Genomic DNA, 15251 nt, shown 5'->3' on the forward strand with positions numbered 1-15251 from the left:
CTGCTCCTCAAATGCTGCCTGACCTGCTGTGCTTTTCTAGCACCACACTTTTCTATTCTGACTCTCCAGCATCTGTAATCATCACTTATGCTCTGTGTCTCTTTGCCTTGTATCGTGTCTCTTCAGAGCTTTACTGTCTTACCAATATTATACATGAAATACATTACATTCTGTTTCCTCATCCATGTCACTTACATAGATTTGTAAATAGCTGAGAATCCCAGAAGCAGCCTGACAGTCAAAAAATGACTTATTTATTCCTACTCTCTGTATTCAGTCTTTCAACCAGTTCTCTGTCCATAGCACTAGATTAAGAAATAGTGAGATATTATTTGGGAACAGAGTAAGAGGACAATCATAAAGTCTCAATTAGGGTTACTGTAAGTATACAAATGTGTTGATTTTGTTTAAAACAAGTTGGTGAGCTGCAGGTCACGATAGAAATTTGACATGGTGATAAAGGAAGATATTGCCTCAAAAAAGGTCAGGATTGAATAGTAAATATTCTTTCTTCCAAGGTGTAAAACAACAGAGGGAAATAATGAGAGGGGGAAGGTGGCGGTACTGAATTAAGAGATCACTACCGTGGCTTATAAAAGATCATATCCCAGTGGGTTCAAGGACAGTTTTCTTGGCTAGACCTGAAAAGCAAAAGGGTACCATTAAATGTCTGTATCAATTCATGGCTGTACTTTGATAAGTCACCAGAACCATACAGGCAGCATTTGAGGATATTGAGGACAGCAAGGGTGAAAATTACAGAGCAATGGCTCTAATCTTTTGAGTCTTAATTTGATATAGTGGTAGTGCCAGAGAACTGAGGAATTATAATTGTTGCACACTTGTTCAACACAGGGTGTCAGGATACGGGCCAAGCATTTTAATCTTTATAGTGGAAGAGATTTTAGAAACAACAATCCAGAATAAAATTAACAGTCATTGAACAAGAGAAGTTTAATTAAGGGAAGTCAGTTGCTAAGGGCAAATAATGTTTGTGACGTGCTTGAGTTTTTGATGAATTAACAGAGGATTGAGGAAGGTGATGTGGTACAAATGAACTTCTAAATGATTTTTTATAAAGTACGTGACATGTTAACAGAGTTAAAGCTAATCATCCTCCTCTGCTGTCTTCTCCTCTCAAGCCCATACAGCTAAGTCCTTATTAGCAGGGGCTAGATTCTGCCTCCCCTGGGTTAACCATGCTTAATCTTCCTTGACACCTTAATAGCTACCCATTTTCTCTCAGTCTGAATTTGCATAAGTCTCATTTGTAAACTTTATATCCATCAAACTCTACACTTGACATACCACAGTGACTCCAGCTGCTGTTTTGGCTGCTTCAGATAAGGGCATATCTTCCATGTGGAAGTATCTTAAGGTTCCCACATGGAAACAGACAGTCATGTTGAAGCTTTGAGCTGCCTCTTGATTAGACAATTAATGTACGTCTTCAGTACTTAAAGACTTTCTAGCTGCTCACCAATCATCTGCTTTATTTTGTAGGGAAGTTAACCATTCCGAAGACCTTTGGTTTTAATTTTCTGAAAACTATTTGTACGATGAGTTTAGTATTGGAGTCCCACAACTGAAGTTTTGTGTCTAAGTCTGGCAACATACTTTTTAAGAAGGATGTCAAGGCAACAGAGTAGGTGTTTCCCTGATTGAGCTTCAGTTCCATGGATCGTTTTAAAAAGCTGAGATTGGTCTCCATTAAGGAGAAACATTCATAGTCCTGCACTGTAAACTGTATGGTGTTCTCCATTAATGCTGCCTGTGCTGCTGAGCATTTCTAACATTTTCTGTTATTTTGTTTTAAATTTTCAGCATCTGTAATATTTTCGGGAGAAATCTTTTTTGTGCACTGATTGAGATCTGAAGTGCACTGCCTGAAATTGTGGTGGAGGCAAGTTCAGATATGATTTTCAGTAGGGAATTGGATAAGCCCACGAAGAGGTGAAATTTTGCAGGGCTGTGGGGAATGATGGGAAATTGAGACTAGCTACTCTTGCAGAGAGCCAGCATGGACACAATGAGTCTGATGGCCTCTTTCTGTCCTGTGACCATTTATTAACTCCTGCTTTACCTAATCAGAGAAGCAAAATTCTCTGATTCTCTACTTCTTGCTAGCTGACTGTCACCTTTTAGATTTGCTCTCTTCCTTGAGAGTTTCTCTTGTCTTCCAGAAAAGATTGATGAACACACTGATTATTTTTACTTTATCCTGAGAGCATCCATGATGGAAAAGTCATGGTCAATTTTACATTTTAACATCAACCATTGAAGGGAACCTGCAGCTAAGTTTTATTAATTAAACCAACAAAGGATTGAAAATGTCTGATGGAAGAAGATTCAGTCAGTTATTGGCAATATAACCCTACACCGTAAGCCAGTTTGGTGGTGAGCCTGCCAGTGGGATGAAACTTTTTTTTAATGTTCCTGACCAGCTTTTCTTTTGATGCTGTCTGTATTTGTAGGTATCTGAAGTCTGTTGTACAAACCATTCACATATATCAACGTTTCAAGAAACAGACTCCAGAGCAGCCCCCTGAATGTCAGGAGCTCATGGACTTTTGGATGGATTTCATTGTGGAAGCCACCAATGAAGCTGTGACGCTGGTTCGGTTTCCTGTATGTCGTCTTATTGAATGTTTTATCTGTATTTCTACAGCCTCGTTCTCCCACATATAATTACTCAAGCACCTATGTGAGAACAAACACAGGCGCATGCACACAAGCACAATGTAAAGGTGCAGTCCTCAAAAACTGAAACTCATTGAACTCTGTATAATTATTGATATCAGCTGATGGTGAACTCTAGCATTGACTGCACCAGAACGTGTTGGGGTCAGGAGGAAATCAACTAACTAGAAAGGGTCTGGTGGCAAAAATAAACAGATCATTTGGGTGGTACGGTGGCTCAGTGGTTAGCACAGCTGCCTCACAGCACCAGGGACCCAGGTTGAATTCCAGCCTGGGGTTAACGTCTGTGTGGAGTTTTCACATCCTTCCCGTGTCTGCATGGGTTTCCGCCAGGTGCACTGGTTTCCTCTCATAATCCAAAGATGTGCAGATTAGGTGAATTGGCCATGCTAAATTGTCCATAGTGACTAGGGATGTGTAGGTAGGTGCATTAGTCTGGGGTAAACATAGAGGGGTAGGGGAATGGACCTGGGTGGGTTACTCTTCGGAGGGTCAGTGTGGACTTGTTGGGCTGAAGGGCCTATTTCCACACTGTAGGGGTTCTATTTGACATTACATTACGTTACATTACAGTGTGGAAACAGGCCCTTCGGCCCAACAAGTCCACACCGACCTGCCGAAGCGTAACCCACCCATACCCCTACATTTACATCTTTTGAGGAACAAAAGTGCAATGCAAGTCTGACATTCCAGATGGGACCACTTATACTGTCTGGTTAGCTTGTACAATTTGAATTCATAATAAACACAACTACTTTGTTTTATCATTCATTTTAAGAATAGATGAGTCCTGGTAACAATATTAAACCTTTGTACACAAAGATTTCACAACTCTCTTCCATAGATAATGGAAATATCTAGTCTTGCAAACACCTACACATACAATTGCTCACGCCCACTGCAGTTACTATACCAAGTTAGTGTGGACCAGTGTTTTCTGTTTGGGAATGTTTTTATTTCTAAATAAGAGAATTCAGCAAAATCACTGGGGGGTAATAAACTACATAGAGACAGAATATTTGCACCCTTACACTGTGTAGTGTACAAATACACAGTTATGAGCAGGAAAATATGTGAGTGTTTATGACAAATAGTATATCATGCCTCTGTCCGTTTGCCCTCAAAGGTCAATGAGACTAACCTTCACTTGAAACAATTGGGCAGGAATCCGGCAGAGCCAATCACCTGCCCAATTTAGAATCTGCCAGATTCACAGCCGGTGAAAATCAGTGGTTTGGCCTCAGCTGGAGAATTGTGTCCAGTTCTGAACACCCCGCTTTGAAAAAGATGTGAAGGGATTAGAGAGAGTTCAGTCAAAAATTCATGAGATCACAGAAGTTTTACAGTGCAGGAGGAGGCCATTCAGCCCTCTGGGCCTAAACTGGCTCGTTAAATGAGCCTCATTGACAAAAGGAAATCTCCGGCTTTTCCCCCAAACCTGTACACTTGAATTTTTATCCAAAGAATCACCCAGTGCTCTCTTCTAGGCCTCGATTGCCTCCACCACACTTCCAGGCAGTGTATTCCACATCCTAACTACTTGGTGAAAATGTGTTTTCTCAAGTCATCTTTACATTTTAGGCAAATCTCTTTAAATATATGCCCTCTCATTCTTGGTCTTTTTATTAGCAGGAACATTGAGTCATAGCGATGTACAACACGGAAACAGACTCTTCAGTCCAACCTGTCCATGCCGACCAGATATCCCAACCCAATCTAGTCCCACCTGCCAGCACCCATTCCATATCCCTCAAGCTCTTCCTATTCAGTTTTCTCTATCTACTCTATCCAGCCCACTCATGATTTTGAATACCTCGTTTCTTCAAGATGAAAAGTCTTAGCTTTTTCAACCTGTCCTCATAGCTCAAATTCTTCATTCCTGAAACCATTCTTGTAAATTGCTTTTGCATACTCTCCAATGTATTCACATCCTTCCTATCATGTGTTCCCCAGGTCCAAAAAGAGAGGCGGAACTTCAGATATGTAGAAAGATTGAATAAATTGGTAGTGTTTTCCTGAATATAGAGGAGGAAATTTGGTGGAGGTTTCAAAATCACAAGGAGTCTGGACAGAATCGATATGGAAAGGTAGTTGCCATTGGTGAAAGAATTGAGAACCAGAGTAAGGTCATTTGCAATGGAAACATAAAGATGAAAACCTTACAAACAGTGAGTGGTTAGGATCTGGCATGAAGGGAGTGAATCATTATCTGAAAAAGAAATACAATTGTGGGGGCACTGGCAAAAGGTAGGGGAATGGCAGTAAGTGAACCAGTACCATGAAGGGCTGAAGGGCCTCCTGTGTTACAACCGTGCTGAAGTTCAGTGGCAGGAAGTCCACTCTTCCACACACAGTTGAAAGCTAAAAGTTTGCTTCAATGATTCAGTTAATTACTGGGGTACAGCAATGTGCATTGGACGACTTCAGGGAAACAAGTTGCTCCACATTGTATGATAAAATCTGTTGTGCACTGAGAAAATTAGCACATTCGTCATTTATTAAATACATGTAATCTTAATGTGCATTCTTATGTGAATAGTATTCATGTTAATAATTACACATAATAGTTATCAAGCTGGTAATGTTGACATTTTGTGGGTATGTTAAGGTGGTGAGCCAGCACCACGTATTGTCACTAATCTATTGATAAAGGAGACTTTATTGTATGCAAACTCTGGGATCATGAATTTGTCATTTTTCGTACTTTTATGACCAGGTTTTAATCTTGGAGCCAACTAAGATATTCCAGCCTGCCTACTTATCCATAAACAATGATGCAGAAGAGAAGACAGTATCTATTTGGCACGTATCACCACATGACAAGGTAATTTATAGAACATATAACAAAAATAATTCATGGATTAATTTCTCGGTATTCATGATTCTTTAGCTGAAATATGCATTTTTTTTTTGTTTCTTTTTTCTTCTATGGGCCCAACGGGCTGTGTACTACAGAATGGCATTTATGAATGGAACTTCAACGCTGCAACTATTAGGGGTGTGAGGTCAGTAACTGGCTTGCCTTGGCTCTTTAATATATTTTATAGCTACAGCATAAAAGCAGAGTACAGCCAGTATATCAGCACTTTTTGTTAAGAAGAAATGGTCATATTTCTTTCAGCGTTCATAACTGTCGATATGGATATGTAGTTATTGATTTAGGTTGTAATAGTTTAAGCAGACAACAATTTTAGGGACTTGATCAGCGGTGAATTTGATTGAATGTTTTTTACGTAAGGATCTCTGTGAAAAGAAAAATTATGCAAATTAAGTATGTGTCTTGACAGAATTATTCCCTAATTTTATTCAGGTAGAAACATTTTTCTGGAAAATATAGATGAGTTCACTTGACATTTTATTTAAGAATAAAAGTTGTTCTTAATTTTTAAGGGAATAGTTAAAGATCCTTGACAATCAGAATTGTGATGGTAAAAGATATTGTAGGTTTTTGAGAGACTGTAATCTGTTACAGTTTACTGACTTGATTTTCCTTCCTGAGTTTGAGAATACTTCTGGTATACTGCTAAATGAATTCCGAAAGAACTGCGGATACTGAAAATCAAAAGCAAAAGCAGAAATGGCTGGAAAGGCTTATCAGATCTGGCAGCATCTGGGAAGCGAAATCAGAGTTAACTTTTCATGTTCTGAGGAAGTGTCACTGAACCCGAAATGATAACTCTGATATCTCTCCACAGATGCTCCAGACCTGCTGAGTTTTTCCAGCAATTTCTGTTTTTGTTTCTAGTATACTCTTCTTTGGTTTTGAAAAGTGTATTTGACAATTTCTCTTATGATAGACTAAGATCAAAGGGATACAATTGGAACATAGCCATATTTGATAATTGTTACTTGTTTTGGCGATATTACTTAAGCTCAGTTGGCTGGAATGCTGATTTGTGATGCAGAGTTACACCAACAGCATGGGTTCAATTCCTGTTCCAATTCAGGTCCTGCTTTCACACCTCCATCCTTCGCCTGAGACGTGGGGACCCTCTAGTTAAACCACCACCCATCATCTTTCTCAAGTGAAAGAGCATCCCCATGTTCCTCTGGGACTTTAACAGTTTTCCTATTCTTGATTTGCAATCTTTCTAAATAACAAGAGGATTGAGGAAGTGGATAATTTTGAAAAAAAAAACTGATACAAGCTTCATAACTAACATGAAAACAGATAAATTGCTAGCAAAACAATAAAAGTCATGTACAGAGGAACCTCGATTATCTGAATTTCAGATTATCCAAAGATCTCAAAGTCCTGATAGAAACATTACATCAAAGAGGTGTTTCAACACTGATTTCGTCTTTTGTTTACAAAGACTAAAATGAACTCGGCTTACTGAAATGCTGCTGAGAATAGTCCTGGACATTGATGGGAGCCCTGGCATTGTCTCCAAATGACTGACCGCCCTCTATATCTCTCCCCACACTTTCCCTGGAGTTCAACACGGGCGTACTCTAAACCCTCATTCCCCAGATAATCTCTCCAACATTATCCTGTACAGGGCAAAGGTGGGACCTGTCAAAAAGTCGCAGTTAAAAGGGGTGTGTGTGTGTGTTTGTTTTTTTTTTCAGCACCCCCCCCCCCCCCCCCCCCCCAAAGGCTGCAGCAGTCTTCCTGTTTGTGTCCATTTCAGCTGCCTCGAAGAGAGGGTGGGATAGGTGTCAGACGAGGGGTGGGGGTCAGACAGGGGGCAGGGTTGGGTCAGATGGGCAGGGGCTCAGCGCAGTGTGCTGCTGCCTAGCCTCCTGAACGGGGAACAGACTTAGCAAGTGTTCGCTGTGTCAATCCCATTGAACTGATGGCAGGGTGGGGAGGGTGGGGGCTTCAGTAATGCTACAGGTCCCTTACACACAAGTGTTCTCTGCTCAGAAACAAACCCTGAGACAGAGAGAGGGAGCAAGGCAGGCAGAGCGAGGAAATAGGAAACCCCTCAGAAAACTCTGAGCACCAGAGGAGAGGCATAGAGTCAATTAACCGAATAATCAATTGTCCGAACAAAATAGTGCCTGCCCATCTCGTTCTGATAATCGAGGTTCCTTTGATAACCATTAGATTTGATGTTACCTTGTCCCAGACAAAGATTAGGAGCCAGTAAATTTTGGTAAATTGAATTAATTGAACCTCCGGATTTGCTACAGTTACACCCACCTTATTCAATAGCATGTGGGTTGAGTGAAAAAACTGAAAAGGAGTAGTACCAAACAACATTTTTGTAATGACTGAGTTGACAGGGAGTGGGTGATGAGAACTGTGTGAATTCCTGAAGAGGAGTTAAGGTGCAAGTGAGAGTGTAGTTTAACCAGCTTCATTTACTTTTGTCTGTGATCCAAAATGTTTACTTATGTACTGAAGATTTTATGTCAGACGATAAACTAAACTGTGATCTGCTGAAAAAGTGTGGGTATAGGGTTGTTAACCTGAAAAATTGTCCTCTTGATGTTGCAGTGTTTCAAAATGTGATGAGCGATGTTGCTTCCTGTATGTTCTGCATAATTCAGATGACTTTCAGATATATTTTTGCACAGAGCTACACTGCAAGAGGTAAGTATATTTTAACAATCTCAGCTTCATGCAGGCTGCAAATTCCTGTCTGCAAGGCATGATGTATAATTTATTGTGAAAAAATGCTATTTATAATCAAGTAATTAGTTGAGGGTGTGTACCTGACTCATCTGATTTTACCACCCACTTAGTGTAAATAAGCTGTCGTGAGCTCTAGCAGCTTGTTATGTGGGAATTTGCTAAGGTGTAATCTCGGTAGTCAATAATGGTATTGTTGATATGTACAGTGCACTATACCATTAGAATTCTAGTTTTCACAGAGCTTTCATTGGCTCAGTACTTTTGTGACTTTCTCTTCGATGTATAAATGAAGCATTTTAGAGTATCTTAATTTAATTTGGAATGTAGTGCCATTGCTCAGAATGTAAAAACAGAAGCGGTTTTGTTAATATAATGTTTTAAAGCTTCCATTTTAATGACATTCTCAGCTTGATCTGAGGTTGTGTTTAAGGACCTTTAGGGGAAAACCAGATGATTAATTTTATTTTGGTTGCTTGGCAAAAAATTGCAGTGAAATCCTTCTGAGAAATTATATGAAAAAACCACAGAGTGCTTTGCTATGCAATCTATAATCCAAAGACAAATGGAATCAAAATATTTAAAATTTTCATGAAATCAAAAAAAAATTTGGATCACATTCATTTGTATGCCATTTTTCACAACACTGGCAAAGTTTCTGCAGCAGTAAAAGATATGGCGTTTTCTTTTTGCACTGTTTAATTGGGGCAGAACTGTGTAATGATTTATATGCCTTAATGAAATTGTCACTTCTTCATTTAAAGTTGGCTGAAAAAGTCAAGAGAAAAATGTGAACTAACATTCCAGATATAATACTGTTAAGTATGACCATAATCGAGCATGCAAATTTAGGTCAGTCTAAGTATAGTGCTGGACATTTCCATACCTAGAAGTTTTTTAATTATGGGAAATTTACTTTGCTCCAATAATATTTTTACCTTCTTTGAATTTAATTTGTTTTTTGTGGGTTCATTAGGTTTCCAATGTAATGGGGTATGAAATAAAATGCAGCGAATAGAAGTTGCAGTTTGGTGGTGAAGATTACTAACCAGAATTTCTTTTAACGGAAAAATACAATGGGCATAATTGAAAGGACAGACTAATTCATAAAAGCACAGACGTACGAGTAACAGGACTTGTCAATAAAAATGAGCATCTGTGTTCTCAATGTTTGTTTTCAGATTCTGTGAAATGGTGAACTCTATAACCGACGAGGTAGGAAAGGGTGCCGAGGAAGGTGACTCGGAAGGAGATGCTTTGGAGGTAAGACAATCTCTTCTGCAAAAAAAAAACCCAGAAAATTCCAGAAACACAAATAACAACATCTCTGGAGTAATAAACAAATGAAGTGTTTCAGGTCCATGAACCTGAACATGTTATTACTTTGTATTGAACTGCAGCTTATTGATTTTCATTGTATAATTGAGCAGAAAATGGGCCATTCAACACACTATGCCTAACCTGCTCCTTAAGGTACTGGCCTGATATTTGGGAAGGGGATGTAATTGAAAATAGCTGATGAACCAAGACCAAGCCCACAAAAAAACCTGTTGAACTTAATGACGGGAAGTTATCAAGAGCTTGTAGCCCAGCCTCCTGCCAGCCAAACAGGCAGCCTGGTCAGTGGGTGTAAGAGTGAATACCTTTGTAGCAGGAAGTCTTAGCTAGTGAACTTTGAAAACATTCAGGTAATTGGTAAGAGATTTGTCATCCATAAAAAGAAATGATTGGGAGAGCTGGAGATCAGGTTTGAGGTAATGGTGAGGTTTGAGAGAAGCTGATTAGGACAGCAAGGGAGATACGAAGATTTGGACTTGATAAATAGAAAGAAAGAAAGCTTCCAATGTGTATTCTGGGGAAAGTATCCCTGCTCCTCCATGCCCAACAGGAAATGCTGAGAAAATCACTTGGTTTAGGGAGTTGGCAACTTCTGAGTTTCCAAGCCCAATAAAACTTGCACAGCATGAACTGGTCTCAAATCAGGCTGTGCACTTTGAGCAAGCACTTGTTGGAACTTAGAAGAATGAGAGAGTATCTTATTGAAACATATTAGATTCCTCGGGGACTTGACAATGTAGATGCGCCAAGGTTATTACTCCTAGTAGGAGATTCTAGCATTAGAGGGCATAATTTCAGAGTTAGGGGTCACCCATTAAAATGGAATTAAAGAGGAATCTGTACTCTCATAGAGGTGAATCTGTGGAATTATTTACCCCAGAGGGTTGTTGAGGTTGGATCATTGAGTATATTCAAGGATAAGACCGAATTTTAAGATAATTAAGCATTATGAGGGAAAGGCAGGAACGTGGCATTGAGGATTATCAGATCAGTCATGAACTTATTGAATGGTGGAGCAGACTCAATGGGCTGAATGGCCTACTACTGCTCATCCATCTTATAGTCTTATAAATATGTTATTAGCTTCTGTGTTTTGGGATTAAATGCCACAAATTGGATTTAGTAATTAATTTTGCATTTTTCAGTGGGTTAACTTTAGGAATTACAAGACCAGTGTAAATATCTAATTAAGTTTTCTAGCCCAAGATATCAGACTTTAACCAGGATGTGAACAGATTGGATGTTTTTGTCATATGCATTTAGAACTCATGAGATTTGATCTGAAGATGATACTTCTTCTGGCCTCACACCTTGATCACTTTGTGGGATATCCTTCATGGTTTTACTGACTTCTTAAAAAATGAATCTTATTCACATTTTCAGTAGTTTGGTATGTCTGACAGATATATTTTCTAAAATTCATGCCACTCGTTTTGTTCACGTGGTGCATTATCCATGCTGAACGGTACATGTAACTAAAGTCATCAAATTTTCTTTCTTTGACACTTCAAAACCATCACCATTTATTCAACATTTTTGCAATCTCCCTCACTTGCACTAGACTTGATCCTGACTTGTACTTTCCAAATATACTTTAAGTAATTATTGATATCTATATTTGTGAGTTATCCAGTCAGGAGTGATGCCTTTCACATCAGATGTATTGTTAATTTTTTGCTTTCAAATTAGTACTTAACCAAAAGAATGTAATTATAGCTGAAATTATGCAAATTGTTGCAAATAAATTGTGGTCCTATGGGATTGGATGTGCTCCAAACTGGACTCCTGATATTATTGTAAATTGCTGAAATTGTACCAGATAGCAAACACATGTCTGGGCTTAGAGTGGGTTCCAGTCTGGATGTCAGCCAATGTGAACTGAGGTTGAGTTCATTCAGAAACTGTCTTCCTTCCATTTTCTAATAAATGGCCAGAACAGAATTCCCAATGCCATTGCAAATTAATTTTCACATCACATTTTTACATCTGAGAGCCTGACTTGATGGTCCCAAACAATGTAATGGCAGCCTCTTGCCAAGAGCTTCATTAGATTTTTTCATTGAACTTTTTCTGTCACAGCATTGTTATTTGTCTGTGAGCTTTCATTTTTCAAGTTTATTTGTTTCTGTAGGATTTTATTACAGGACTTGAAAGGAATGGAGTTCAGCCTTCTGCAACCTTGCGTATTATATACTCTTGATGACACCTTTGATTTGTAATATACTACTGTTTGAGTTTAAGAATTTCAGAATTGCGGCTGGTGGGAGATTTTGTAGGTAATTTTAAACTTTGTTCGTGGGTTTTAGGCCTGTAAATAAGGATAAACATCTGTTTGAAAATATTTAATGTCTTTTTGTTGCAACTTTTCAATCAGTGAGTTTCCAGCAACAGTTGTGTAACTTGTTACAGTAAATCCTTACAGCCCAGTTTGGACTAAGCTGTTTCCCTGGAGTTTGCACAACTCACTGAGTGTGATTAACTGTTAGGTTTACTTTTCCTCATATGCATTCACATTCACTTAACCTGTTTAACTTCCTGTGGGTGGTGATGGTTCATGACTGGAATATAAATTAGCAATATTTTTTGCCAATTCTAATTGCCTAATTAATTTTTCCATAAGCATTTTAAAAAGGAAGTGAAGTGAAAGTGAGGCATTAAAGAAAATTGAAGTTGAACCAGGTTAATACATTATGTAAGTATTGCCTTCAAAATAACTTCAATAGTTCAGCGTAGCAGTGTAGGCAAAGGCTGTATGTTATTGGCCACTCCACAGCCCCACGATAAAGTAGTAAGTTCCGCTTGCTGTCTCTTCTAAATCTCTTGTATTTAGTTTTGTCTTAATGTTCTCATGTATTCACTCTACCTTTTTACATTCACCCATAGTTTAAATTCTAGATTATCTCTGCATTTTTCTCATGCACGATAATGTTCTAGTGAACCTGCATTGAGAACTCATTCGAACATCCGTCTCTGTCTATCCTTCCTCTCGTGTGGAATTTGTGGCTGTGTACAATACTTTAACTGTGATCTTATTGTTTCTTACTAGGTCATCATTTCTGCTGGGTATTATACTTTCAATCTGCATAATAAGACTGAGAAATCTGTCAGCTTCTTTTTGATCTTGTCAAACTGAAATGCTATTTTCTATGTTCTGTGGACCTGCACCCTGACCCTCCCTCTGCTCTCTGAGGGCACCAAAACAACTTCCACTCACCACTGTAAACTTTAACCAAATGAATCACCTTACATTGACATTGAGTTTCATCAGCCACTTCTAAGCCCCTTTCCCCAATTATTTCTTTCCAGTTTCCCTTCAGGTATCTCTTATATTTTTCCATCACCTTCTCTCAGTCTAATTTCAAATAGTCTGTGTACAAAGTGAGCCTCTGGGAAGAACTGCCCTCCACTCTTCCCATGCCCCACCAGCCAATTATTTCCTTTCTCCCATTTTACAACACCAAGTGCATTTTTAGAAACATCCCAAATTGTCCAAGTTCACAAGTGGAATGTAAATCTGCACCTTACTGACTTCAGAGGCTACCAACTGAGCCGAGAGTTGGCACTTTTTCAAAAGGACAATTTTCTATGAGTCATAAATTGATGACAGCAAAGAAGGAGACTATTGAACCTGTCCAGATTCTTCTGACAGAGCAGTGAATCTATGAAACTGTATCATAAAGGGCTGTCATTATGTATATTTAAGCCTGAGGTAGACAGTAAGGGAATTCAGGGCTGTGGTAAAAGGCAGAAAAGTGGAGTTGAGGATTGCCAGATCAGTCCTGAACTCATTGAATGACAGCAAACTTGATAGGCTGAACGCTTTACTGCTTCTTATAGTGTTATAGCTGTAATATTTGGCTGGTGCTTAGCAAAAGCAATTTAACTAGTCCCACACCCTGGCATTCTCCTCATAGGCCTTCATTTCTTTTTGCCTTCAGGACTTTGAGCAGCCAGGCTGACTGAAGAGATAGAGAGATGTGTAGAAATTTAATATCTATGGAAGGTTCACCCTGGCACTGACCAGGAGAAGGGATTCACCAAAAGGAAGGCTATCTGCCTTTTCCTTTATCCCCAGATGTTTAAAAATGTGCACCTTCCTTTCAACTGGTCTTCACGTAAGCAGAATGACTGAGAGGTCACAAGCCCCTCTCCACTACTCTATTTTACCTTCAGTAAAGATGGCAAGTTAAAACATAACCTTACAAATCTTCTCAATTTTTGTTTTCCTTTAAAGGGCTGTGGGTGTCATTGGTTAGACTGGTATATGTTGCACACCTTATTTGCCCTTGGTGTAGGTGAACTACCCTTTTGAATTTGCAGTCTGTATGGTGTAGATAAACTCCCAGTGCTCTTAGCAAGAGAGTTCTGTAATATTGACACAAACACTGCAACGAAATGGCAAATGTGTTCCAAACTAGTTACGAATTCTGGAAATAGAAACGTAGATAACCAAAGCAAGCCAGCTATGGTGAACCACGATAAAATGTTAGTTTGTCCTCACCTGGACAGCATACTTTAGGATGGACGTGAAATCATTCGAGAGGGTGAGGAAAAGATTTGCCAGAATTTGGGTCTAATTTAATGCGGACTTGAAACGTCTTGCTGAAGGTTTTTGATTTTGCACATGAGTAATTTGTAATGGCATTGTTTCCGGTAAGTTGGAGCTTGTAGTATAGTTTGGGAAACTTGGTCAGGATAGACAGGTTGGACTGAAGTCGACTGTATGACTATTATACTCTTCTAACGTGACAGTTTGTTGAGTCATGCCATGAAGGGAATAAATCCACGCCTACCAATTCAGGTACTGGAGGAGAAAGTGAGGTCTGCAGATGCTGGAGATCAGAGATGGAAATGTGTTGCTGGAAATGCGCAGCAGGTCAGGCAGCATCTAGGGAACAGGAGAATCGACGTTTCGGGCATCAGCCTGAAGAAGGGCTGATGCCCGAAACGTCGATTCTCCTGTTCCCTAGATGCTGCCTGACCTGCTGCGCTTTTCTAGCAACACATTTCCAATTCAGGTACTGGTACTGATTGTTACTAGAGAGAACATCAGTTACAGTGGGATGGTGGGAAACTTAACATGGGGTCAGTCTACTTACCTTAATGATTGGCTTGTTATAAATTTCACAAGTTTACAACTGGGGGCTAAAGAAACAAGTGATGAGCCTCTTTCCCATGCTAATCACAGTCCAATTGACAATGTAGATTGGACCCAGTTGCAATTTTATTGAACATGGTGGAAGTTAAAGTGAAAATACATGACTCATATGGATTAGATGTCTAAACAGGAAGTGACCAGAAAAATGTTACCAATATATTTTTCATTTATGGGTCTAGAATATTAGCTCCTCACAAGCTTTGTCAGCCCTACCTTATATCAGCATTGTGGCCTATCTCCCATGAGTACATTTTTTTACATTCTTTAGCAAGATGTGGGCATTACTGTCCAGGGCAGCATTTATTGCCCATCCCAGTTTGCCCAGAAGGCAATTAAGAGTCTGCCACATTGTTGTCAATCTAGAGTCACGTAGGACGGATTTCCTTCCCTGAAGGGCATTAGTGAACCAGGTGCGTTATTACAATAATCTGTTTACAGTGTTTACATGGTCATTATTGGGCTAGCTTTTTATTC

The 15251-nt window shown here is 39.3% G+C and overlaps 1 protein-coding gene across 1 annotated transcript in view; it reads left to right on the forward strand.

Annotated features, from left to right (window-relative positions):
* map3k5 (mitogen-activated protein kinase kinase kinase 5) overlaps nucleotides 1-15251 on the forward strand; it is a 189942-nt gene that overhangs the window by 104145 nt on the left and 70546 nt on the right. Inside the window, exons 10-14 of the mRNA XM_043685981.2 lie at nucleotides 2475-2628; nucleotides 5417-5524; nucleotides 5656-5705; nucleotides 8147-8242; nucleotides 9463-9544. Coding sequence (XP_043541916.1) covers nucleotides 2475-2628; nucleotides 5417-5524; nucleotides 5656-5705; nucleotides 8147-8242; nucleotides 9463-9544 — 490 coding nt within the window. The remainder of the gene's footprint in view (nucleotides 1-2474; nucleotides 2629-5416; nucleotides 5525-5655; nucleotides 5706-8146; nucleotides 8243-9462; nucleotides 9545-15251) is intronic.

The sequence above is a fragment of the Chiloscyllium plagiosum genome, unplaced genomic scaffold (genome assembly GCF_037043375.1).
Source record: "Chiloscyllium plagiosum isolate Xiang-an unplaced genomic scaffold, Cpla_swu_hap1 HiC_scaffold_3, whole genome shotgun sequence".
Classification (NCBI taxonomy): Eukaryota; Metazoa; Chordata; class Chondrichthyes; order Orectolobiformes; family Hemiscylliidae; genus Chiloscyllium; species Chiloscyllium plagiosum.